This window comes from Rhipicephalus microplus, chromosome X, assembly GCF_043290135.1.
Source record: "Rhipicephalus microplus isolate Deutch F79 chromosome X, USDA_Rmic, whole genome shotgun sequence".
NCBI classification, from domain to species: Eukaryota; Metazoa; Arthropoda; class Arachnida; order Ixodida; family Ixodidae; genus Rhipicephalus; species Rhipicephalus microplus.
In genome coordinates this window covers 257,694,130-257,721,949 of record NC_134710.1, presented here as the reverse complement: position 1 = coordinate 257,721,949, position 27,820 = coordinate 257,694,130, and the positions used below count along the sequence as shown (strand labels likewise).

Sequence of the window (27,820 nt, the reverse complement as noted above, 5' to 3'; positions counted from 1 at the left end):
CGCCAACAAACTAACAAGATGCACTGCAAACGCTAGCGTTGCGACCGACCACGTTGGTTGCTATAGCAGCAGCAGATAAAACATTTTCTCTCTATAAGTTGTCCCACCGATAAATATCCACTGCTGCACTGGACTGACGGAGGCGTGCCATTGTTACTTTATCTGGTTGAACACAGCTCGCGATTGAATTCAGAAATGTTCCCCCACAATGAAAGAAAAGAACAAAGAACAGCAGTTTCAAAATTTCTTGGCTTTGTTCTGTTGCGGTCACAATGTTAAGCCACTTCCGCCACAGTGCATCAGGACCCTGTTCTTGGTCGAGCAAAGATTGCGTTTCATCCACTTGAATCCATTAACATCAGACACCTACTCATGACTGATGCTCGGCTGTACGTCTTTTTTTTTTTTCTGAAATAAATCTTAACGCTCCAAAAAAGCTTCGTGTTCTTTTCCTTTAGAAATGAACATTTTATTTATTGCCTCTTTTATAAATGTAATATTTATTGCATGGTGGTCGTGCGAAAAAGTACATGTCGGATGCGCTTGCGAAACCGAAATTGCACGAAAACAGACTACTTGGCGTAGTAACACATGTGCAGAAGCTCTGCCCACATAGCTTTGGCTGTGCTGCCACAGAGAGTTGTCGCCGAGTATAGTCATGTTCTATCTGGCATGCATGTTATGATTAGCATGTTTGGACATGTCATTTACCTTCATCGTCCGTTCGCATCACGTGATACCAAATTTTGTATATGTGAAGCTAGCGAAACGGCCGCGAGCACATCATGAGCGTGGCATGAAGTCATATTCTTACATGACATGCATTTCATGATTATCATGTTTGCACCGGTCATATCATATACATTCATCATCTAGTCATGGCTCATAATACCGAATTTGGTATATGTGAAGCTACCGAAATGACTGCGAGTGAACCATGAGTGTGGTTGTGTAGTCATGACTTACATGACATGCATTTCATGATTTCCACTTTAGAGTCTGTCACTTATGTTTGCCATGCAGTTATGTCATACCATACCAGATTTGCAATATGTCATATGAATGAAACCACTGCAAGAGCAGCGTGCCATGAAATGTATATCATGACGTTCATGACTTACATGTCATGATTTTCATGTTATGACTAGTCACTTATTCTCGTCATACCGTCATGTTATTCCATACAAATTTTGGTATCGATACTATTATTGAAATGGCCAGGAGAGCTATAAGTCCTAGGCCACTAGATAGATTGATTGATTGATTGATTGATTGATTGATTGATTGATTGATTGATAGCCAGGAGAGCTATAAGTAGTAGGCTGCTAGATAGACAGACAGACGGACGGACGGACGGACAGACGGACGGACAGATTTTGTTGTACTTAGCCACTCAAAGCCATCTTTTACAGTGATCCAGTTTAAATAGTTATTTTGCATTGTAGCTGAGTGAGCTGGAATAGTTATAGCTACTGTTTATTGTATTTTATATAAAACTGCAAAATGTGACATAGAATAGACATGGTCATAGGTGGCGTTTTCTTATATGTAATTCTGGTTTTGGTAAGGCTTTTTTTATTTTGTTTACTTTCATTTTTATTCACTGTCTTTCCTTTTTTTTGTGATCATATACTTTAAACCTGTCATTTTTTTCAACGTTTTGATCCTCTTTTTGTTTTGCTTTTTACAGATAAATTTACGGTTAGGCCTGAAGTCACCCAAGTTGGGACAAGTGCACGAGACATGCACAGCATGTGCTGGCACAATGATTTTAGAGTTTGCTGCTCTTAGCAGGCTGACTGGGGAGCCTATTTTTGAGGTAAGACGATGCCTGCCTTGTAAAGGTTATGATGTTTCTCTTGTCTGTTTTATTGAGGTTTAATGCACCTTATAAGGTAGTTACCTGTACAAGGTGAATGCTTTAGAAATACAGTTTGGACAGAGTGCATGTAAGAAGCTGATGGAACAGTGTATGGTACTGGAATCCATTTCACTGCCGAGCGGCTGGCACAAAACATTATCTCTAATATAGGCAAATGTGATCTTTAGAATTTATGTCTACAATTTATTTTCTTTTTCGGGACCTACCGTATTTACTCAAATCTAGGTCGACCTCGATTCTAAGCCGACTCCCTAAAGTCCGAAGCCCGGGAATAAAAAACTTACCTCGAGTTTAGGCCGAACGAAACAGCAAAAACAGCTTTCACAAAGAGAAAACATTTATTAAATATGAAGATGAAACAAAGCAATTGGTTTCTGATGCAAATAGCTTAAGAAGCATACAGCCTCTATTCTTGTTGTGTTTCTTTGACGTCTTTTTTTTTTTTTTTTTGCGCTGCTTCTAGTCCGATTCAGCGCTCATTCCGAGTTGTCGTCGCTGCTTCCCTCGTCGCTGACTTCTTTGTCGCTGTCTTCAAACAGTGCGCAATCCTCGGTGCCATCAAGCGCATTGGATATGCTGCACTTCTTAAAAGAGCGCACAATCAAAGCTTCAGGGGTGTCCAATGCAGCAGCCCCTCCAGTGGCGCACATTTTTTTCATCCGCTCCAAAGTCCCGCCCGGCTTGAACGTTGGACGACGACTCCGGGGCAAGGACAACTTTCCTTTTATTAGCGGGATCGTCTGTTTGGCGCCATAGGTGGATAACAAAATTGCGTGTCGTCTGCTACGATACTTCCGTAGCAGACGATCACTGTGTCATAGCAATCTTTTCGTTTACTGTCATACATATATGATGGGCCATATTCATTCCTGTTATAGCCCTAAGTTAGGGCTGCATTAGATGTAAATTAATTCATTCATGTTACGTCTATGTGTTACTTAAATTTTAATTGGCATTTCTCTGCGTGAGTCATTTTACGCTCTTTAACTAATGTAGTTACTTGGCTAGTGAAGTGTTATAAAATTTTATAAAAAGGATAATCATTCTTACCACTTTGCTTTGTGCAGTAACATGAGGCATCTTGCGTCTTGACAAAAAATGCTTCATATTGTGTTTTTGCATTTTTTTTGTGGCTTGTGTAGGCAAAGGCACGAGCTGCTATGGACTACTTGTGGCAGCAGCGCCACAGGTCAAGTGATCTCATGGGCACTGTCCTCAATATTCACAATGGGGACTGGATACGCAGAGGTGAGTAGTAGTACAAGCTAAATGATGCACCATCTGAAAGTGCAGCCTCCTTTCATTTTTTTTTCTAACCCTTTGTGGGTCACACTTGTTTATTGAATGTTCCATCAGAATGAGTAATTTTTAGAAGAAACAGCAAAATAACTTTAAAGCCACAATAAGAACTATTAGTATCCACAGTTCTATACTTCGTTGTTAAATATATGTGTAACCTAACACATTTTTTTACGGCGCCATCATCAGTTTTTTCATATCCACTGCAGAACAGAGGGATCTCCCAATTAGCTCCCCGCCAACCTCACTTGTGTCAGCTGGTTCGATTTTATGCCTGCAGATTTCTTACTTTCATCGCTCCATCTCCTCCATCTTATTCATCCTTGGCCAGGCTTCCCATATCTTGGTATCCATTCCATCAATCTAACTGACCATCAACTATTTGTTTTTCTCATATATGCTGTGGTTGACTCTTTTTTTTTTCTCTTAAAATCAATTAGAATATTATCTATCTTCATTTATTTGATTTATTCTGCTGTCTTTTACTATCTCTTAATGTTAGTCCGATCATTTTTCATATTATCACATGCTTTGTAGTTGTCAAGTTTCTTTGTTAGTCTTCAAGCTTCTGCCCTGTTTATCCGAACTAACAAAATACAATGGTTGTACACTGTTCGTTTAGAGTCGTGAGTTGAGATTATTCACTTGAGTAGACTCCCCAGTTTATTCGGCTAAGATAAATGTGTTTTTAAAGATTCTAGGGTCTGATTATCTATTGTGAACAATCACTCATTCACTTGGCCTTCTAGCATTATTTTGTTTTCTGAGTGTTTGTTTTTAACTATGCTCTGGCAATTTTTCAATTGAGGTCTCCAGTTATTTTTTACAATTATTTTTGCCTCTAGGAAACTGCCAAACTAACTTTTAATAAAGTTTATTCATTCAATCCACTCATTACCGTTGTTGCTGAAGTTTGCGATGTTCCAAACCAAAAGTTCTTTAGATATTCTCTGTTAGTCTTTATCCCTATTTCTTTCCAGTCTACTCATTTAAATACTTCTAAGCATGCATTGAATAACAATGAAGAGATTGTGTCTTCTTGTTGGAGCCCTTTCTCGATCGGGATTTTCCTGCTTTTCTTGAAGAGGAGCTAAATAGCTGTGGAATCTGTCTATATTGGCTGTAGTTATTCACTTTTGTTTCTAGTACTCCTCATTGATGTAATGCCTTCAGTAACACCAGTATCTTTGCAGAGTCGATCTAATGCTTTTTGTAATTGTAAGTGCCATAAAATGGGTTATCCTTTTGTATTTGACATATTTTCTAATTATTTCATTGATCACTAAAGGTGATCTATGATAGAGTCCTCTTTCCTGAAGCCAGCTTGCTTTCTAGGTTGATTAAAATTTATTTTGTCTATTATCCTATACAAATTCCTTTCGCGAGTATTTTCTTTAATGCTAAATGTTGGCAAATCAACTTGAAGTTCTTGCGGTCTCTTAGTGAAGTCTCTCTGTTTATGTATTAGCAAAATATGTGTTGGCAGTTTTCTAAGTCGTAGGTACATTTGAAGTTTTCGGACATACTGTGTTGAGTGTAGCAGGCTTAATAAATATAAAACCTCCTCCCTCTTTGATCAAAATGGTTGCTATTTCGTCATCTTCGGCTGACTTAAGCGGGACATTCCTTGTAGAGCGTTTTTATCCTCATCGGTAGTTATGCCTAAAACTTTAGTGTCACATTGGAAATTGATTTAACTCATGGTGGGTTGAGCTATAAGTGAAACTGTACAGTTTAATTAAAATAGAATTCCTCAGTCACCTTCACTATGTCATTACAATTTTTAAATGTTATCCGGCTCATCTGTTGTCGCATGCATCATATTCTTTCTCTTGCAGTGTTTTCTTTTATATTTTAGCTTCTTTGATGCTGTTGCCCTTTTTTCTACTGCTGCCTCTATCTCTTTGAGATTATAGTTCCATATGCCACTAAGTTTACTTTTGTTGATCAGTTTTGGCAGCTTGAAATTCTGTGTCTTCAGGTACCTAGTTCCATTCATCTGCTGTCATTTATTTTTAAAAGAGCTCGCTTCTTCTTGTCCTGGTGCTTTACCTCCTATTAAAGTGTTGGTTCCTAAATTATTCTAGTTCCGGTTTCATTCATGTTCATTGTGGCTTTATTTTCTTCTTGTTTTAAAGCACTGTACTTGTTCTCGAATGCAAGTGTGAATTGCTCTGTTTTTACCTTGATTACATATAAGTTCACCTGTTTTAGTGGCTAATTATGTTCTTGCTCCGTGTAGGTTGTTTGATCTTTGCCATCACCATTTTGTGGTCACTGCATTTTATCTTGCTTGATACTTATGCGTCCTCTATCATAGCTGGATCCCTGCATATTATACAATTTATTTTGTTCTTTGCTTCTCCTTTAGGAATATTTCACATTTACTTCTTATTGCTATGCTCTTTAAGGCAGGTGTTCATTATGCACAGCCGATTTTCTTCTGTGAATTCCATGATTTTTGCACATATGTAATAAAATTCAGTTTTTTTTTTGTTTTTGCTAGGTTTAACATACTGAGAACTTGTATAGCAGGATTTTGATAATTCAAACTTTAGGGGACCCCAGAATTTCGTTTGTATTATCAAAAATTTGAATTTTAAGAGGCAAACTTGAAAATTACTTGGTGCAACATATTAGGGAAAGCAGAGATGGGCGATTATAATGGGCATTGCTTTTGTCTTGTTGCATATCTCTTTTTTTATGCTCATGTCTTTGGATGTTGTGGCAAGTGTAGGCTGGCAATTGTCTTTATTTTTGGCTCTTTGTTAAATATGGCATCACAAATATTAATTCAATGGCACAAAAACACGTAACGTTTCTGGTATGGATAAGAAAAAAGCATGAATTAGCAGAATTAACTGAATGGTGCAGTTTGAATTAACCACCATTTAAAAACATAGTAGCTTATCGAAAAATATGCAATGTTTGAATTAACTGTAAATATAAAATATCATCGTTTGACTTATCGTGAGTATACTGTATTTTGAAACATTTCACTTTATGTTCCACTTTATTGCCGCACTTTTCGTGATACCAGCAAAGCCACTGATTTTTCAGTTACGTGTGAACTAGTGGCCTAGGGCCAGAGGTGGAGAAAGTGAAGAGAATCTATAGAGTATTCTACACTATCTCCACTGATCTACAACTGCAATGCAAGTAAGGCCTGTCATGTGAGCTTTGCAGTCTAAATTTGTACACAGCTGTCAGAAAAGCATGGCTAGCGATGAAATGGCGGGATCTACTTGTTTTATCACTAGACTACATGTGATCAATTCTCATGCACCTCATGTTTGAAATTGATGCGAGTGGTTTTGTGGTAATGCTTTGGGGAGGTCAGAAATAAGTTAGAAATGTTTCCCAATGCCCATAACTCAAAACTGCTTGAGAATGCTAAATATATAAAAGTGCTAGTCAGGTTTGAGCATGTAGTTACCAAAGCAAAGTGAGTATACATACTTCTAACATATGTGAGAGAGCCTTATACCTAGCCATATACTCCCTGACCATCTTTTTTTATTCATGGAATCAGAGATAAGTTTTTCTCGCTGAAAAATTGATGTAAGTTTCATTTTATATGTCTTTTTGTTTTCATTAGCTTTTTTTTTTTACTTTGTAAAATCGTGACGAAGCAGCCAAATGAGTCTGTTGTGTGCTTTGTTGCTTTTCTGGCTCTTTCTTGATGTGAGCCGCTGGATAATGCAACCACTTTCATAGACCCCTTCAGGTCAAATTAGCACAAGTCAAATGTTAATGTATTGAAGACAAAGTGGTGGCTTACAAAGGAAAGTGCAGAATAATGCACTTCTAAAGTATTTGTATGAGATCATTTCTCTTGTTGCATTAGTGTTGATTTTCACTTTTTTGAATGCAATAGTGTTGAAGAGCTTGTTTTTTTATTTTTGGTATGCTTTTATTTAGCACATTCAGGGTCGAATTTTTGTGTGTGTGTGTGTGTGTGTGTGTGTGTGTGTGTGTGTGTGTGTGTCAAATGCAGTTCAAAAATGTGTAATCTTTATTTCAGGTCTCCGTGCAATTTTGTTTAAGAAACAAATTGTCTAAAACGTTTTTTTTTTTTTTGTGTTTGACCGTAAAGTGACAAAAATCATTTTTGTACTTAGCATGGTTTATTTGTAGTACTAATATCAAGCAAATCACTCATACAACTTTTTTTTATAAAATAAAATTATGCATTGTAATATACATAGTTCGCAGACGTACAAAAACAAGTGCACCAGAGTACTTTTCAATTAAAAAAATGTCTCTGCTCTAAAACTAAACACTGAGGAATAGTAGACTTTGATTCGGTCTAGATTGTCTCGCCCCACACATTCGAGATGTCGCTCCTTCATCATCACCCAAGTCTGAACTTGTAAATAAATCCTGGTCTGACAAACTTACATCCAGTGAATCAGATTCTGATACGGCACATCGGAAAAATCGCCGCTCGACTCGCTAGCGCGAAAACAAGTGGTGCACACTTTTGTAGCGTAAGTAAACTGCGTGAATGAGCGCATGGAAGAAAACTGTATCAATTTACGGTCATCTGCAAAACAAAACAAGTGAGAAAACTATAATAATCTTTAGTCTTATGATTACAGCAAGACAGAGTTAATTTTTCTGAGTCCCCAAAACAATACACTGAAATAGGCGGCCTTGTTTGTGTAGTTTAGCGTTCCACAGAAACAGATGTGATCGCACCCTGGGTAGCAATAAATGAGAGAGTCACAAGCAGTCACCCTAAGAGAGATTAGAAACTAGAGAGTTATTAGCTTGTGGGGGCAAAAGCGATACAACGGAATCGAAACCAGGCGCACCGGGTGCACATGTCTGGATGTGCAAGTGAAAGCCACCACACCGCTTTTGAAAGCAAAAAAAAAAATAGCAACTACAGAGACACATGGGCACACGAAAAAGAAATTTCACTTATTCCCAAAGCGTGGCAGCTCATGCCAAGCGAGAGAAGAGATCGAAAAAAGCATGCATTTTAAACCAGCTGCACCACAAACTACTCGAATGTGCTAGAGATAGTCGGCGCGCCGCTTTAGGAAGCAAAAAAATAATAATAATAAAATAAATAAAACTGTTAGATATTGGCACATGAAAAAGTTCCACGTATTTCGAAAGTGTGGCAGCACATGCCCAGGAAAAAAAATTCTAAAAAAGGCGCACATTTTAAACATGCAGGCAATGACGTACATCTACAGTGAAAACCCTTTGGTTCATGTTAGGTGATGCTTTACATGTACGGAGAAAACCCTCGAAGGGTTAAGGGTTTATTTCAAACAGCACTAAGGGAAATTGCATTTTTTCTTACCCTGAAAATTGCTAATATGCAAGAATGTAAGAGTGGGCTTGTTGGTGATTATACATGGTAAAACTTGTGGAGCACAAAAAAAAATGACTGGACAAAGCGCTTCGTTTTGTCGTCACTTGATCCGTCTCTGTTTTCTTTTTTTTTTTTTTGCACTACAAAATTCATCATATATTGCTAATATGTTTGTATAAACCGATAAGTTTCTACAATTTTCAAGAATTTAGTGGAGAGGGGAACATTTTTGTCCAGTGCATTGTTCATGGCATAGCCGACTACTGCTATTGTAGTTGATGATAGCATTGCAGTCTGCTGCCACTTCACAGTAATGAATGATCTGTCTAGTGAAAATTGGACAACAGTGAATGTGGTAGGTGTGTGCAGTCAAATTTAACCTTGGAGGTTGTATACTATATATGTATACTATATATGTATGTGGACTAATTCTACTCATTCGTATTTCTTTGATGTTTATTGTTTTGCAGATAGTGGCGTTGGAGCTGGCATCGACTCTTACTATGAATATTGCCTCAAAGCTTACGTACTTCTCGGGGATGATCTTTATCTTGAGAGGTTTAACAAGGTAAATCACTGTTTTTATTTTTTTTTCACTATGCTTTCCATAAAATCCCAAGTGAACAAAAGGGTCAGTCTTTAGTATTAAACAGTTGCAATGCTGCGTCGGATCATACCCACATTCTTCTCTCCTTGGGCCACATGTACAAGTACTGCTTAGGCCAGCATTAGGGTTGCTTGGTGGCAGGGCCTAATTACTCGCTGTACTTATTGCTTGCCCAAACAAGAATCATTTGTTGGTGCACTTTGTGTTATGCTGCACCCCCTCTTTCCAGTATACACTCGAGCCCACATATAACGGCCCCACCTAAAATGAACTTTTGCCTAAAACAAACAGTATCTGCGTGTCTGTGAAAATAAACACTGTTTCAATGGCACAAAATCGCACTTATAACGAACGTCTCCGAGCGCCGCATATCGTGTACAGTGAATGGAGTCGGCACTCTGCCGACTTCCCGGGAAACTCCTTTCGACCATCGATCAGGCATAGATAGAGGTGTCCATAGATTCTTGCTGTTAAACACCGACCCTGCCTTCGCGCCCATCTAGTTGCCGCTCTCCCCGACTGCTGTTTGTTACGCACCCCTCCGTCCTTTGTCCCCCCGCTACTTTAAGCACCCCGCATCACCTAATGAGGCCTGTGTTTTCACACTGCCACCGATCTTTCGAAGACCGGTCGGCCATCTCCCCCTCAGTTTTTTTATCACTGGTATTGTCATTGGCGTCGCCAGCTTGGAGTGACCAGACCATTTGCCAACATCATCAGCCACCAACTGTATCCGATCGTCTGCGTCTTGTCTTATCGTATCGTTCTAGTGCGCGTGCGCATATGCTACTTCACCGACTCTGATAATTCGCAATTCGTTTCAAGTTTAGGACCTGTTCTCGCTCGATTCACACTCAGCTCAGCATGCCCTCCGCACGGGTGCGGAAGCATAAAAACGGCTGTTAATTTGCACGGAACAAATCGCGAAATATCAAAGTCGGTAAGGCCATGCAAACCCGCCGGTGCAGCAAAGCGTTTTTTTTTTTTTACCTCTGTGCGCGCAGACACTCTTTCCTTTTGGTTTTCAAGGTTACCATCCTGCCGTATCCTCCCCTCTCTTCACTCTATCGCAACTCCTTGCCCTTCTCTTGCAAATCTTCTCTCCTCTCTTGATCACAACTCCTCTGCCAGTTTCCACCACTTCGCGACGCCAGCCACGCTGGCTTGAATTCAGAAGTTTCGCTTTCTGACTAGAAACAAGCCCACAGCTGTTCCATGCATTCTGGCATGTGTGTCGCGTGTGCGAATCTTTCTCGCTCTTAGTGTGCGTGTGTGGTCAGGATGGCGGATGGGAGGCCTTCCACACTTTCTCCTGCCGCTCAACAAAACGTAGAAAGTATGACCGCTTGGCTTGGGCGTTATCCGCGGGTTAGATGCCGTGTTGCAAAGCGCTTGCGCATAGCTGTTGACCACCTGGCAGCCAACTTGCCGCTTCGGGTGCCCCAATATTCAGCTGCCGAGATGGTGAATATTCCATGGGCAGCAGTGACGCCTACATGCGCGCGAAAACTGTATTCGTGAGGCCGACTTCGTCGATGTCGGGCCCGATGCTGATACTGAAGCTTCCGAGCAGGACCACTGCGGCGGCGATTTGTGGCAGCGCGTCGTCAACTTTGACCTGGCAGAGCAGGTGGGACATTGGTTGCGATGGTTTAATTACGGCCGATAATGAGGTCCACACTGCATAACTGTGCACGGATTAGGGCATTGTGAATGAAGCACGTCGCGAGAGCAATTTGGAGGAATCGGATTGCGAGAACGACGAAACTTTGGAGCCAGTGCCTCATGCAGTTTATGCCACGGCCCTCCGCGAACGAGCACCCTGCCATTTTAAATAATCTCGAGACCACCCTTATCACTTCTGCTCTTCGAAACACGTGCATCACAGACTTTTTGGGGCAAAAAATTTTGTGTTTTGACTCGCAACTTTTTTAAAAGTGTGTTTCATTTACTACGAACTTCGGGATACAGTGAACAGATGCCGCGTCAGGCTCAGGTTCATTATAAGCGGGCTCGACTGTATTACAGACAAATGATACACATAATAAGGATTTGGCCCATGACTCTAAGCTTCAACTCCGCAACGTGGAAACCACAGTTTCAGTGGAAAAAAAAACAGCATTCTCTAATAATGCATGGTCCTTTGATGCCAATTCTTCCTGTCTTGTCTACCTTCCCAGCCTATTAATATACAGCATACCAGAAAATACTGTACATGCCATTTTTATCATATGTAAATTACTGCTTTCTTGTAGGAAACTAAATGACTTAAGAGAGTATGAACAAGTGACTAAATAGAGAATGATTGATTGATATGTGGGGTTTAACGTCCCAAAACCACTATATGATTATGAGAGACGCCGTAGTGGAGGGCTCCGGAAATTTAGACCACCTGGGGTTCTTTAACGTGCACCCAAATCTGAGCGACTAAATAGAGAATGTCACTACATTGGTAAGAGAGACTACTGTATGCTTATGACTGAAATGTGGGATCTCTGAGAACTTTTACAATTATTAGTTTTGCAGCCAGGGGTAAAAGATCACTTAGATGTACTGAGAATTTTTTTCCTGATATGTCATCTTTCAAACACAATGTCTCAATGTTCTCTTTTAAAAATGAAAATTTCAGATGTACTATTTAATTTTGGCATACTCTGTATGGGTTCTAAATGGTGACACTGTGATGTTTCACATTATAAAAACTGCTGTCTATTAGCATCTTTCTTGGAAATTTTGCGCATGCACTGTGTTAGCTTGATTGATATGTGGAGTTTTAACGTCCCAAAACCACCATATAATATTGAGAGACGTCATAGTGGAGGGCTCCGGAAATTTTGACCATTTAGGGTTCTTAAACGTGCACCCAAATCTGAGCACACGGGCCTACAACATTTCCGCCTTCACCGAAAATGCAGCCGCAGCCGGGATTTGATCCCGCGACCTGCGGGTCAGCAGCCGAGTACCTTAGCCACTAGACTACCGCGGTGGGGCCACTGTGTTAGCTTTTTTGTTTCTAACTTTTTATACATATTACGCTTAACTGGGAAACGATTTAAACTCCAATCAAAAAGTTTGTGAAGATGCGTAAACTCGACGTTTCGAAACCGACTTGGTTCCTTCCTCAGGGGGGACTGGGGCTACGTTGCAGCGGTGTCTTCAAAGCCCCACTGCGGGGCGGTTAATGGCCTCCCTGTCTCTGTCTCTCTCCTGTTTTGCCGCGGAGCATAGTCTGTGTGTATACATGGGTTGAAGGCTTCCAAGAGAACGGTTGATGTTTTTGGTGGCCCAGCCTTCATGTAGGCTGGGCCGCCTCCTCCCTCGCCCGAAAGACCAGCCAACAGCGAACAGGACCGCCGGTGTCGTTTACAAAATCTCGTGCGCCGAGTGTCCTTCTTTGTATATCGGCAAGGCAAAAAAAAGTAACCCGAACGACTCGAACAACACGCGAATGACGTCCGGAAGCTCTACAAACAGCGCAGCGCAGTCGCGGAGCATTCTGAGACGTTTGACCACCGGATAAATTTTGACACAACGACCATCCTTGAAAGCAAGACTAACTGGAGGAGAAGGTTACTACTCGAGTCGTGGCGTATAGAGCGAACGGCCCAAAACATCAACTGCTCTCTCGGAAGCCTTCCCCCGGTGTATACACACGGACTACGCTCCGTGGAAAAACGGGAGAGAGGAGGGGGAGTCAATAACCACCCCGTGAGTGTTTTAAAAATGCCGCGCAACGTAGCCCCAGTTCTCCCTGAACAAGGAACCAAGTTGGTTCCGAAACATTGGGTTTACAGTTTACGTATCTTCACATACTTTTTGGTTGGAGTTTAGATCGTTTCCCAGTTTACATAACCAACCAGACAGACATCGTTCATACTACGCTTAAGTTTTTGAGATGTGATGCAATTCTTTGATTGTATTATATTTTTAATGTGTATTTTGATGTAAAATTACAATGTTGAAATTAATGTAAATTGCTTCAGTTATAAGCCAATAGCAAGGGAGCTAGAGGCACTTTCAAGCGAAACTTGTTTATCTTTAGCCTGGACCTGCCCTTATCACTATGATGTAAATAAAATTTACTTGAACTCATTAATTTGACCCTTTTTAATTTATAAAATGGTATAATCCAGAATAATCCTTTGGTCCAAACAAGCATATGCATTATTTAATGGCACCATACTATTATTAATTTACATAGGTTTGGCCACTACTAAACTAATTTGTGAGGTCTTCTGAGTACACGGGTAATAATTGTTGACGTTTTGCGTTTCAAAACCATGATATATTCATGAGAGACACCATAGTAGAGCACTTCGGAAATTTTGACCATCCGATGTTCTTTAACGTGCACTGACATTGCATAGTACACGAGCCTTAAACATTTCTTCATTGAATAGCTACTGCCATGGCCAGGATCGTGCATTTTTTGTAAAGTGCTGCAAATGTGTGACGGAACAGAAACAAAACAATACTCAGTGATCATATTTAATACTGACTGAATGTGATCATTTATGCCTGTGTCATTTTTTCTCATATATTAGAAAAGTTTTTGTACATGCTAATGGTTATAATTGATGCACCATATATCGGTCCTTAAAGGAGCCGTTCAGCACTTTACCAAATAGTCGTCGTATAACTTCAATAATGTAGTTTGTCTTGTAAATCGATTGCCACAAAAAAAAAAAATCTTGGAATTCGTCAAGTACGAGCGAAATTACAGAGATTAGTCACACACTTGCATCATGTTGATCAAACACATATTGACCATGAGCACTTTTTCTTTACAGTGGTGTAAATACAGTGGTCAAAATCCAGAAAAATCACACGGGCCCTTGTATCTTATCATAGTGGCTGTTTTGTTTCTGTAAATATAGGTTTGTTAAGAATATAAAAATTTAAGTTGTGCTTTGGGTTAAAAATAAAAAACAAATGGGCGTTGGTGCCTTGTGAATTAATGAATGCGTGGTTGCTTGGAAAAGGAACAAGGCACTATTTTCTGCAGCCCTTGCGGGAGCACGGCTCAGCGCCTTGTAGGGGATTGGAGAAGGGGGATATAAAAGAATATAGGAAAAATATAAATAAAGAAATGGGACAGGCAAGCGGCAGAAAAAGAAGTAGATGGGAAATTTGGGAGCCGGTCGAAGAAGTCCGAAGACAAGGCACCACACGACGAGAGCTGAACGACGTCAGGAGGTCGCGGAGGGTGAACCAGTTGGGAAGAGCTAAGCTGGCATCGAAAATCGCGGGTGGCACAACCGGTCGGCTTGAAATCCTCCGAGCAACTCCACGCCTTGTCAGGGAAAACAATACTGAGCAGCCAAATTGTACAAGCATACGTTCTGTAGTAAAGTTAATTTCAAGGTGCTCTTAGGTAGGCTCTTGTATATTTATAGGTAATATGTCATTTAGTTTAAACCATGGAATGAAAAATGAAAATGCTAACAGCATTTTGTTGAAATGACTGAAGCTGCAGCTTTTCCTTAACTCTGTTTCATTCCCCATCTTGTACACCTGTAACAGATAGTAGACTCCCACGATTTACTCACGTAAACTTTTTTTTATAAAGCTGTGTGAAAAGCAATATTTTGGGTGCGAAGCGAACCTGAATATTGAAGTGTGAGTGTGAATTGAATATTTCTAAAATATTTAATGAATACTTTTAAATGGAACTGCTGAAAAAAAAATTTCGCAAAAGATTTATAAGCATATTCTTATCAGACTGCAACACAAAGAGTTTCATTTGGCTACGTTGATGTAGTGCTGGAGGGCTGCTGTTGCATAGCTGTCTTATAAAGACTGAGGCAATGCAGAGGCTGAATTGTATCTCTGTACATGATTTGGTGATGATTTGGTGCGACCGAAATTTCGTCACCAGCGCTTTACACTTGAAAGGCGATGATGCTATTTCCTCAGCCTCTCCTCCTCATTCTACTTCTGTGGAATTGATGTGGCAGACAAGGGTGAGCTCCCTTCAAGTGCAGAGTTCCAAATCTGCCTTGTAGATGTCAATATATTAGAACATCTGAAATTTAGGGTGCTAAAAATCTTCGCTGTCCGATTTTTTGAACTTCTTGCACAAATTTCAGGTTTAACAGCATTAACTGAGCCCCCACCTCTGTCACATTTATAATGTCCATGTTGGAACGAGTGTTTTTTCGAGTCGGTACATTAGCGACCCTACTTGAATTTCAAATGTGAAAGGTAGTTTTGCCGCCCTACAAGAATGTGTTGAGGTGAAGCATACTGAAAATTTGAAGGGATCATTTTTAATTAAGTTGGACTGCCTTTGCAAAGTTCTACCGTAGCAGGGCTCGAAAAGCAGCTTGGAGCATATTGACAATTTGAAGGGGTCAGTGTCAATCAGGCGTTGATTGCATTTGTTTTTGAGAAGTTCAATTCGATTCGCACTGGAATTTTATCATTTGAACCACCTTAAAATGACATGCAAGCCCCCCCCCCCCCCCCTCCCCTCCTCACAGTGAAGGATAATCCGACCAGACTTGGGACGGGTGCACTTGATTGGTCCCAGACTAGTATTGGCGCTCATTTGGCGCTTACTTCATATCTCTCGAAAAAAGGAGGGGGGCACTTGCTTGGGTGGGACGCTTACTCGGCGTTTTACGGTAGTTTTAATGGTAAAATTCCAGTGTGAATCAAATAGCAAACAATGTCAGAAAAAATATTCCAAATTCTGAATATTCGTGCACTCCTAGTTTTTTTCTAAAGCATTTTCGTAAGCACAGGAGCTTTTTTGATTAACGCTATCATAGTCGATCACTTGCATTCGTACTTCATTGTCAATGGCTCCCAATGAATCAACATAAATAAATAATGGTAGATGTCTTGAAATTCTTCATCTACCTTTTATTTCCAAGCCCAACTTAATAAACATTTGCAGCATGCCAAAAGTAGCCAGTAGCCTATCGGAAAGCTTGTGCTCTGCAGTGCCTTTTGAAAGGAAAAAGTAGCTTTCACTTCTTTTCTTTGATTCTGCTCACTAGAAGGGCTTTGGATTTCAAATTTGGTTTCACGTAGAGTGTGCCGTACTTAACTTTCAAGCAATTCTAATACAGTCTATGAAAGATGAACTTCTATATGTTGGGAACACCGGCAAGGAGTGTGTCTCCCAGCCAGAACACAAGGGAGGTCAGAACCCCCCTCCCGCGACATATAGCACTGTTCGGACATGACCATGACTGCTTGAGCCTTTTGAAAGCAATAAAAAGGCATGCATTTATTTTTAATAAACATTTGTTGCCAGTAGGCAATCAGAAAAGTCCGATGTTGACTGTGTAGCTGGATGTAAAAGGTATATGTATTTTCATGAAGCTGTACTTCAAACTAACCCGGTTCCCATGGCTTTCTTTCTTAATGACTTCTCCCAACGTATGACTCCATACATTTGTTTATTGCAGCACTACACTGCTGTGATGAAGTATGTCAGCCAGGGCCCCATGCTTGTTGATGTGCACATGCATCGGCCCAATACCAACTCCAGAAATTTCATGGATGCCTTGCTGGCCTTTTGGCCGGGACTGCAGGCAAGTATATTTCTAACTTGCTGACACTTGCCCGCATGCTGTGGGAATGCTCGAGTTTAGACGACAGAACAGACAAAGCCCACAAAGAGGCAGTCTTAAACCGCAGGGCACGCTGGGAGGAGGCTCTGCTCAGCTCTGCCTTAGAACAAGTGTGGGCCATCCAACGAGCCGAAAAGGCCGCTTGAGCCCAAGGGCTCCTCAAGGCCTGCCCGAAATCAACTTCGCTGGACATTACTAATAAAGTTCTGCTTCTTATTGGCACTTCCAAGCTATGCCACTCATGGCATCTGATTTCTGTACCAGAGGCTTGTAAAAGAGCAAGTAATTGACATAATCAGGTGTACTTATAACAACTTAAAAAAACACTAAAGCAAAACAGTGAACCAATTTTTATTGATTATTTTTATGCTGAGAACTGCAATTTTTTTTAATTTCACCATCTTAGGTTAATAATAGTGGAGAAAGTCAAGGTCACAGTTTTATTTTTAAATTTCACATCAAAATTTCCACACTTTACATCACGGATTTCAAAGTATATTCTTGATTTTTTCGACTTTGTCTCATCAAATCTTTGTGTGTTAGGCCTATCCCCTCAGAGGACAATCTTCTTCCAAGTTTCCTGCGCCGGACAAGCACGCCGAGCAAAACGACAGGCGACAGGTGCACGCTCTCGGCGAGCGTAGGTGCCGTAGCAGACGGCTCGCGCTGCACCCTGCCCTCCTCACACTCACTCGTTCAGTCGTTCTCACTACCGAGCGCAGCATACCCTTTTCTCACTGGCTCCCCACCCTACTGCCTTCATAAAAGCCAGCAGCGAGGTCAGGCACATACGCAGTAAACCACAAATATTGTGTAGAAATCCATGGTATGTTTCTCATGGACATTGTAAATGTCTTTTAGATATCCACAAAAATCCAAATTACGAAGATTAGATATACCCGCAACTATGAAAAGCTCGGCCAAGTAAGGTTGCAGGTATGTTGCACATAGACACTCAATGGACATTCAACAGATATACATAAACATTGTTATACAGTAAATAAAATATTTTTTCACGCACTTTACACACCTACCACATGTAGTTGGTGTGTTAGACCTGCAGTCCCATGGCAGTCTTGCTCATTGCCGCTCAGCTGTACTTTATAGAAAGCATCAAAGGCGTGAAGCTGGCCGGATTGATTGATATGTGGGGTTTAACATTCCAAAACTATCACATGATTATGAGAGACGCCATAGTCAGGGGCTCCGGAAATTTTGAGCACCTGGGAATTTTTAACGTGCACCCAAATCTGAACACATGGGCGTACAGCATTTTTGCCTTCATCCAAAATGTATGCGCTGCAGCCGGGATTCGAACCCACGACCTGCGGGTCAGCAGCCAAGTACCTTAACTACTTGACCACCGTGGCAGGGCGAGGCTGGCCGGATTGCTATCAGACGACATATTTAAGGCCAGCCTCAAGGTGTTGATGCTTTTTATAAGTATTACGCACCAGCTAAGAGCCAGACTGCAGTGGGAGTGCAGGTCTCGAGCACACAGAACTATAATGTATATAATTATATGTATACATGCAGCAAGCCTGAAGAAAGTGCAAAGCTGGGAAGTTGGCTTTATTTCTCTTGAGCTTTCTGTCCTCTTTTTTCTTTTTTTCCAGTTTTTTCTTTATTTTTCCTTTATTGTTTTATCTATTTCCATTACCCTTTCTATTTTTTCTTTTATTTCTTCCTTTTCCATATCTCTATTTCTCACTTTCCATCTTTTCTATTGTTTATGTGGTTTTGCTTGCGTTACGCCAAGCGACAACAGCCCAAGCCTCTGAAGGTCTTCACACTTAAAACCACCTTCAGGCTGCATGATTTCACGCTATCATGTACAGCAGAACTGCCATGCATGTTAATTTTATGGTCATTCGCGTGCTTTATCTCCTCGCGCATATAAGTGTATGCATTACGTACGCTCGAACGTTACATGTCCATTTATGTTCGAGTACTTTCTAGATTTTACGTACCAGTATATATTTATCATTCTAAACGTCAACTAAAGCAGTTTTGAAAGACAGAAAATTCTGCGATGCGTTTTATGTTGTGAGCATGTATATGCGACATCATTTGCGACGTCTACCGTAATTACTCGAATCTAACGCGCATCTTTTTTTCGGTTAAGCGAGTTCATAAATGGCATGCGCGTTAGAATCGAGTACGAAAAAAAATGAATACGGTCATTCTATTGCCATCGGCATTTCCAAAATGGCCGCCCCCTACGTGTGTCGGCATGGCGCGTCGGCCATTTGTGCCTGTGTTTCTCATGCGCGGCACTTCGTACGTGTGCTGAGGAGTTCGTCATCTGGTAGTGCATTAGCATGGAAGGGCCGACTCCAAAAGCTCGACGAGTGCACCACGATGCCGCTTTTAAAAGAAAAGTCATCGCGTGTGCCGAAACGGACGGAAATCGGGCCGCATTGCGGTCGTTCGGAGTTCCCGAAATGTGCGTGTGGGACTGGCGGAAATAAAGCAGAATATTGTCAACAGCAAAGATTAAGGCTTCAGTGGACCACAGCAGGGTCAGTTTCCGCTAATTGAAGAGCTGCTCGGCGAGTATGAGATTGAGCAGTGAGCGGCACAGCAACCCGTGACGACAGAACTGCTCGAAGTGCAGGCTATGCAGTTAGCCTTAGAAAAAGGGCTAATGCCGAGCCAGTTTAAAGCGAGCAGGTGCTGGCTAACTAGCTTTATGAAGAGGAAAGGCTTTTCCCTCCGAAGGTGAACGAGCATCTGCGAAAAGTTTTGCGGAGAAGGGCGATGAAAAGCTGCACAGTTTTCAGAGGTTCATCCTAAACTTGTGGCACAACGGCTACCTGCTTGGGCAAATCGGGAATGCCGATTCGACGCCTGTTTACTTCGACATGCCTGGCACCACAACTGGCGAAAAGAAGGGGGCGAAGCAAGTTCGCGTGCTGACATCGGGCCACGGTAAAACTAGAGTGATGGCAATGCTCCGTTGCACGTCAGATAGGCGCAAGCTTCCCCCGTACCTCATATTTAAACGGAAGACGCTCCCAAAAGGAGTCGTTTTCCCGAATGGTGTGATCGTGCGGGCCAACGAGAAAAATGGGTGCGCGTTGCAATCGATGTCTTATTTTTTTTTTTTTTTTTTTTCGGCATGGAAACCGGGTGTGCGTTAGAATCGAGGGCGCGGTAGAATCGAGTAAATACGGTAGTTTTTGTTTTAAGAGAGAAGTGTGTATGACGTTAATAATGCGTAGGTTCTCTACTCTGTAAGCATGGCACATTATGGGGGTGTCGATTAGATGTTAACGTAGACGTATGGATCTTATTTTTATGTTGACAGGATATCAGTGGCTCACTGGGTAGTTGTTTGCGTCCCATTTGTGAGGAGCTTCGCTCATCGGTTGTATTCGTACATGGAACAACTTCTGGTTTTTGTATGTTTTCTCGCTTACCAAACGCATTCTCTAGGCTTTTGCAAATATGGGAATGCTTCAAATATTTGAACAAATATTGCAGTATTCAATTCGATTTGAATTTAATTATACAAAATTTTGAAGTGTCCAAAACAAATTAAGAGATGAATATTTGTCCTCATGATTTTTTTGTAAAGCGGTTTCACTGCAGTGAAGGGGCACTAAATCGTGAAAGTGCCTAGCCAAGTGTATGGTAGTTTGCGTGTAGCTTTTTGTAAAGGTGGTTTTACTGTAGAGGAGGGGTTTTTAGCCATGAAAAAGCATTTATGCATATGTATATTAGTTCACATGCAACTTTCTGTAGAGGTAGTTTCACTGCAGTGAAGTAGTACTAATCTATAAAAACACATATTCAAAAAAATTCGCACTGCCGCGTAGCACACATACTGTTGTTACACCCCACATATTATTATTAAAACTCAAATCCTGCTACTATTCAAAGTTGTTTCCCCTTCTTTTGCAGCAAAACAAAATAGCATTTCTACAGGCTTTGTTTCAGTTATAAAAAAGTATATTTCGGGCAGGTTAGTTAGGTCATGAAAAATATGTTCATTTTTCTTTATATTATGTAATATATATATACTATTCACTTCAAATCTTCACTACTCTGACAAGCCTACTTTTAACGCTTTGTGCAACAGTGGGACATATACGTCCCACTTTTCCATCTGCAAGGAAAAATTTTCTCCTTTATCACCAATTGCAATTAGTGCCACGCTAAGTCACTCATATTTTGCCTACGTCTTCATAATCTCAAGACAAATCTTTTTACCATTCTTTCGAAGGGCACTTGTAATGTTACAATGTGTATAATTTCAGTAAATTTTTAGATGCTAACCAGCTGAGAGTTAAGCTCAGTCCGGTGTGTGGCGTGACCACCCTTACTGTGCATGTGCGTCTGCTCCCCTCCCCCACTCTCTTTTCCTACACTTCTCCCTCTCTGGCGCTCTGCCGCGGTGGCCTAGTGGCTAAGGTACCTGACCCGCAGGTCGCGGGATCGAATTCTGGCTGCAGTGGCTGCATTTTTGATGGAGGGGAAAATGCTGTAGGCCCTTGTGCTCAGATTTGGGTTAAAGAACCTCAGGTGGTCAAAATTTCCGGAGCCCTCCACTACAGCGTCTCTCATAATGATATGGCAGTTTTGGCACGTTAAACCCCACATATCAAACAATCCTTCCTCTCTGGCCTCGCAACGCTGATGCAGAAAGTGTCTGCTAACCTACGCTCGCTCCCCCCTCTCTCTTGTCGAGGCATTCCTCGTTTACACCCTATTGCAGATGCACGTCCCCTCCCCATCTCTGCTTTATTACGCTTCCCCCTGTCTCGCCTCGCAATGTTAATGCAGACAGCATCTGCTAGCGAGTTTCTCAATTGAAAAAACTGACTGCATTGCACAACCATTCACTTGCCACCCCCTATATACAGGCTTTGGATCTTGACCTCCAAGGTAGTGCCGGTGGGAGATTTTTTTCTGTGCCCTGTTGAACAATGAAAATTCGCAGCGTGCGTGCGAGCTAAACGTGAACTGTGGGTCTCTGTGCCCAGTTGGAGTCTTCTGTCTCTCATTGCCCATTAGCAGCAATTGGCATGTTTTAGTAGAAAACACCGGTCCATCACTGCATGCCTTGCGTCCCCCCAGGTTTCTCTCCTGCGGAACGCCGCGATGCGCACCAGCAGAACGCCACGATGCCGCCAGTGTAAGCCTTAGTGCCCACTTTTCGCATCTGCACATGGTTTCCTTTAGCGGTAGATGGTGTAATTTTTTATAGTTTCTGAATTTTCCTCTTCTTCAGATTGATACAATTTGCCAATCCATATTCCAGAAAACTACCTGTTCTTCTGGTTTTTCAGTGAGGTGACTTCAGCTTCCAGTCATTCTGTGTTTTTGTAAATTTACGCAATAATTTGACCGATTATTGCATCGGAATGATCCCCTGCTGAATTGTCCTGCTCATTTCTTGGCACAATTGCAGATATTGGTGCATGAAAATATTGTTCTTTATATCCTATACCTCTTCAAAAGTATGCATATGATGAAGGACATGTGTACTTGACATTTTTGACAGCAAAAGCAAGGACAGCCATACAGACAAAAAAAAAAATTGACGGGCACATCCGGTGAAGTAAGCTTTACAGAAACAGATCACAGCACTATGAAGGCTCACAAGTGGTGTTACGGCAGGTGGTGTTCTCCTGCTGAAATGAGGTCCGCATAACTTTCCTCTTCAAAACATGAGAAGTGACACTCAGAAGTGGCACTTGCTTTGGCCCTTTCATCCCTAACACCTGTTGATGCAATCGCGATTTAGTGCCTTCGTGAGAAAGTAGGACAGTGTTTTCCTAGTTTGTGCAAACACTCTCACAAGTTTGTTTGTTTTTTAAGTTGACTACTTCCTTGATTTTGATGAAATTTGTTTCAAACTGTTTCTTTGTAGTATATATTTTGCTATACCACAGCAGTTAGTTTCTTCCTCCTCGACTAGCTTCAACACTAGCTAAGGAGAGAAGATGTTTGAGGTTCGGAATGGGTCCCCTCGATGACTCGAGTGCACGGTGGCAGCGCGAAGGAAGAGCCGCAGTTCGGTGAAGAGACGCTTTATTGCAGCCTCAGGCGACTGCCCGAGTCCAAGCCCGAACCTCCGCTCTCATTTCAAATTCAAACATCCTCTTTTCAACCCTTGGTCGAACAAAGAGTCTTCACAAAAACCAATCACATGTTGGGACTCGCATCATCACAACCAATCACAGAAACACTTTCATAAAAGGCACTACATTTGTAAAAACCTCGACACCAAATAAAACACGCAAAGGGATAGGTTCTCCGCATGTGACACTCTCTCCCATGCCAGGCCGTGCTGCCCAACATTACTAGTGCTGCCTCCATCGGCCGACTTCCGTCGGCGGCCGTTCTCACGCTCGAGCCCCGTCAGTTCTCCCATTAATTGTTGCTTCCTAGAAGCCTCCTAAAGAGTGGTGGGTACACCGTTGGGCTCCGTGCGCTTACCAGGTGTGCATGCGACAGCGAGGCGCCCCGACATCCTAACAACAACGGGGGAGATTATGGTCGTTTCCCTGCCGCCACTATGTCTCGGTCAGCCAAGTGGTCGCATCCCCGTGTCATTCTCAATGACACACTGTGCCTTCCAACGACACACTGTGCCTGCCAACAATGGCTTAAACTCAGACGGTGGCGCTTGACCTGCCTCATGCCAGGCGCTTTTCCGAGTAAGCTTTCCCCTTCTAATCCCGAACGGAGGCGACCTTGACTGCTCCGCTTGTGAACCGTGAGAACAAAGAAGTCTCTTTTCTTTCCCGCGCTCGGGTCTTCCGCGTTCGCCTTCGCGGAACCGATCAGCTTTCTTAGTTGACGGGTCGGGAACTGGCTACGCGCTCTACATCAGCCGCATTAATTGCGCTGCACCCCACATGCTGGTAATTGGTGCGTCATACTAACTACAGCCATTTTTTATATCGGTTCAGAAATATAGGTGAACTTACAAAGAGTTCAAAGCTTAAATTTCTGCTCTGAGATTCATTTTTTTTTTTCTACTTTAAAACCTCCTGCATACCACTAAACGCCACTCCCATCACAAAACTCATGCATTCAATGCAAAACTTTTTAGTTGACCAATGCCTGATCTTTCAAAACTGCTCTCTCAGCTATGGTTTTATGAGAACTTGAACTTCCAAGTATATATTGAATTGGGCGAGTTGGATCATAAAGACAGTGTATGTGAAATGCACTGAAGATGAAGACGAAAGGAACACACAGGGCTTTCTCTTCACCTTTAGCAACTTTCCTGCTTTAAGATACACTCGACAAATCTTTCTTGTTTAGTTGTGCGAATTTCTAATGCTTTACTCTATCAAAAAAATTGCATGGCTTATATAAAAAAATGCAAATGGGTTCAGAAACCTTGTAATACAAATACTTCAGTATACTGACATTCAGGACTGGAAGCAAGACTTGACTACAATTTTAAGCAATCACTGCTTGTGCCTTAAAAGGGCCCTGCTACACCTTTCCAAGTAATCATCCAATGGCTTCTTTAAAAGAGCTAATTGCTTCTTGAATCGAATGTCACAAAATTGTTTTAGTATCCATCAAGTATGAGAAGAGTTATAAGAATTCTTGGCATGTTTCTAGAACTTTCTCGCTCCTTTCGTATTAACAAGCGTGCTGAAAGCTGCAGTGTTAGGGGAATGACAAGGGGGCAAGAATACGCATCCGTTTGTCAGTGCACATCATGACCTTAAGCATTATTTTCTCAGCACATGTGGGTTACTTTCAGTGTGATTGTGAGCGCACACGTGGGCACATGTGCCGGCATCCCGCGGTCGGTTCGGTAGCTGTGCAGCTCTCGATGCTCAAGTCAATCAATAGCCGTGTACCTTTGTTTATGGTGCTACCATTTGGGTTCATGGCATCATTTGTATAAATGTGAGGGAACCATTTCTTGCTGAATTTGACCATTATAATGGGAAGTTTCTGGCTATGTGCTGCGCTATATCTCGGGGTGTTCTCAGGAGCCTCAACTACCGATAGGCAGCATTTTCTGACCATGTTGAAAAAGTTTTGAGGAGCCCCTTTGAGGCTAGATGAGTTGCTAATGAATTCTTTTAGTATGTGCCGTATTTTAACGCGAGTTTTGAATTTCTGCTACCTGAAGTTGACTCTCACGTTACAATTGAATATGGAAGTTCAAGTTGCCTAAAAAGTGCAATGACGCTCACAATTCCTTTATTCTTGTTTTATTTTTTATTCATGTATGTAATAAAATGCCACCCCTCGTGTTACAATCGAGTAAATGCGATATGCAAGCTGTAATAGCATGTCTACATTGGTTCAGTTTTGAAAATGGTGTGCTGTATATTGTTGTAATTGTGTGTAAGGTTACTCTTTACAAAATTTCTTTGCAGACTCTTGAAACATTTTTTTTTTTTTACTTGACTGAAATTCTTATTTGTCTCTTATTCTGGGCAGGTACTCAAGGGTGACATAAAGCCAGCCATAGAAACGCATGAGATGCTTTACCAAGTAATGCAGCTTCACAATTTTCTTCCAGAGGTGAGAACTTGTCCTAAACTTATCCAGATTTTCATGAAACCTCTTCCCTCTTTCTATTCTGATGCACATTTTTTCATGAAAGCATCCATTATATCGGCATAAGTTACAACATTGCTGCATGTGCATGTGCCCTCTGTTATTGACTGTGTGTCTAGTCTTCTTTAGTCTGGAAGGTCAATGGCTTTGATAATTTAGCGATTATACATAAACAAGGGATTTTCATTTATTTGGTGATCATCAAGCCGCTATGCATACATATCGTTATGTACCAGCCAAAAGGCTACCTCTGAGCATCATGCACTGTGAATGATGTCTTTGTGCCAAATATGTGTGAGATCTGCTAAATCTTCACTTGTTTTTCACACACAAAAAAAAAAGGTTGGCAGGCCAATAGCCCTGATTGTTTTTGGTGCACTAATTGTAGCACTAACATTAAACTCCTTTTGTCTTATTCATTTGGAATGAGGTTTTGACATCTTGCTTGCAGAAACTATGTGCCATGTTCCCCTGGTCATTGAAGCTTTACTGCAATATATATTTGTAAATGGAGGTGAAACCAGTGTATAATATTCTATAAACAGCCTGATTGATGATTGCTCTCTGACGGTTGGTGTTTTCTCTTTTACATTGAAGCATGATTTTCGGTGTGCCAGATGATAAGAATCTGACTGAAATAGGTTAAAGCAGCTGTTGTACTGCTCCATGTGATTCTTATCATTTTTGCTGCTCCAGAACAGCTTTTATCATGTTCTAAAAATTTTTTCAAACCACCGCTGTACATCTAAACATAATATGGCAGGCTTCATATTTATATTTCCTCAATTTTTTTTCATCTGTTTTCTTCCTTTTCAAACACTTTCAGGCATTTACAACTGACTTCCAAGTACACTGGGGCCAACATCCACTGAGACCAGAATTTGTTGAAAGCACCTATTTCCTCTTCAAGGTAAGAGACCATAATTCTCGCTGTACTGTGGATCACGTGAAAAGAACAAGGCAGTGGCTATACTGCTCTACATTGGGCCTATACTGCTGAAGGAACCCTGCAACACTTTTTTGAGCATGGTCACAAAACACTGTTGATCAGCAGTCGGGGCTCCAGAGAACATGTGAGCCAAATACAGTAGACTGTACATGGCTCGCATGCAAAGTGCCCCCCAAAATCAAATGTTAACATGCCAAATATGCCCAAATAAATTGCTTGAAAACACTGAATGAAGTATACTTATAATGGGAGGAAAGGAACAAAAAAAAAAAAGCATTTATTTGGCTCATCTTGATAAAAATTATACTTTCAAGTAGAGTATTTAGACTAATTGAATTAGTACTCAATGTCGCGAGTACATAACAAGTATGCTCATAAATAAATTGCTACTACGTTTAAACCATATTACCCTATTTTGGCGATCAGAATAAGATAAAAGGGGAAAGACAAGCATTATTTTTCTTCAAAGAAAGGAAAATTTATTATTCTTGCTGTTCACCTTCTGAGCCGCTGTTTGACTGGCTTAGTTATCACTTTTCGGTACGCCTCCATTGAATACCGCTACCTTGACAAAGCCAATATACGCCAAGTCACCAAGTTGTTTATAAAAGTCTGCAAGCGGTTCTTTGAGGGTAGAATATTTTTGTTTATTTTCAGCCCACAGTATTTTTTCCTGAACGACGAGCAGCTGAAGATCTCCGTTTACGCTACTCACGATCACCAGCTTCCGGCACAGAAAAAAGACACAATGCAGCTATATTTAGTGTGTGGAATGACCTTTCTTTGTCTTTCACTTTCATAATGAAAATGGCACATCACAATTTGCAGCATTTCACTAGTAACAAATATGATGCGCACAGGCCCTATTGAAAACAATGCGAACTGACCACAACAAGTGCTCAGGCACTATTGTGTGGCAGCGATGACATTGCATCTGACTCCTCTGATGAGAGTGCTAGTGCGGCATATCTAGTTTTAATTTCATGTGATTATAATGTGCTACAGACAATCTTTGTTTTCCTTTAACTTTCATTTGGCTTTTTTTTTTCTCCCCCCTTCTCTTGAATTTTTCCCTCTAACTGAGGAGAGGCTGTTACAAAACATTTTGTGATGTCGGAAGTAGGGAAGAGTAGAGGACTCCTTCTCGCAATGGTGGGCACGCTACGGTGGCTCATGCATGCGCAGCGGGTGCGAGCGAGGGGAAGGAGAGCCGCGTGACCCGATTTCGGACGTACCGGGCGACACCGCCATCTGATAGACGAGCTGGAAAAGTGAAACTTTTGTATTGATTATGAGCAAACGTGCTTCAATACTCGGCTTGTATAGCGCCTGTGTGCCATTTGCAGCCTCATTACAATTCATATTGTGAATACAGGGTGTCTATAACCTGGAAAATCTGGAAAAGTCAGGGAATTCGAACCCTTCTTGAAAAGTAATGGAATAGCCAGGGATTATCTAAAAACCTGGCCAGATCATGGAAACTGATAGCAGTTTCGTGCGACGGTCACATTAATAAGCATCACCATTTATCAAAGCTTAAAAAGTCGCTCTTTTAGCTGCAACTACAGTGAGCTGCTAGAAAACATGTGGAAGAAAAAAAGACTGCAAAACTCGTGCTTCATAG

General features: G+C 41.4%; 1 protein-coding gene across 1 annotated transcript in view; it reads left to right on the top strand.

Annotated features, from left to right (window-relative positions):
• Edem2 (ER degradation enhancer, mannosidase alpha-like 2) overlaps nucleotides 1-27,820 on the top strand; it is a 170,119-nt gene that overhangs the window by 74,775 nt on the left and 67,524 nt on the right. The window contains exons 7-12 of the mRNA XM_037414120.2: nucleotides 1,691-1,819; nucleotides 3,025-3,130; nucleotides 8,981-9,078; nucleotides 16,536-16,661; nucleotides 25,128-25,211; nucleotides 26,074-26,157. Coding sequence (XP_037270017.2) covers nucleotides 1,691-1,819; nucleotides 3,025-3,130; nucleotides 8,981-9,078; nucleotides 16,536-16,661; nucleotides 25,128-25,211; nucleotides 26,074-26,157 — 627 coding nt within the window. The remainder of the gene's footprint in view (nucleotides 1-1,690; nucleotides 1,820-3,024; nucleotides 3,131-8,980; nucleotides 9,079-16,535; nucleotides 16,662-25,127; nucleotides 25,212-26,073; nucleotides 26,158-27,820) is intronic.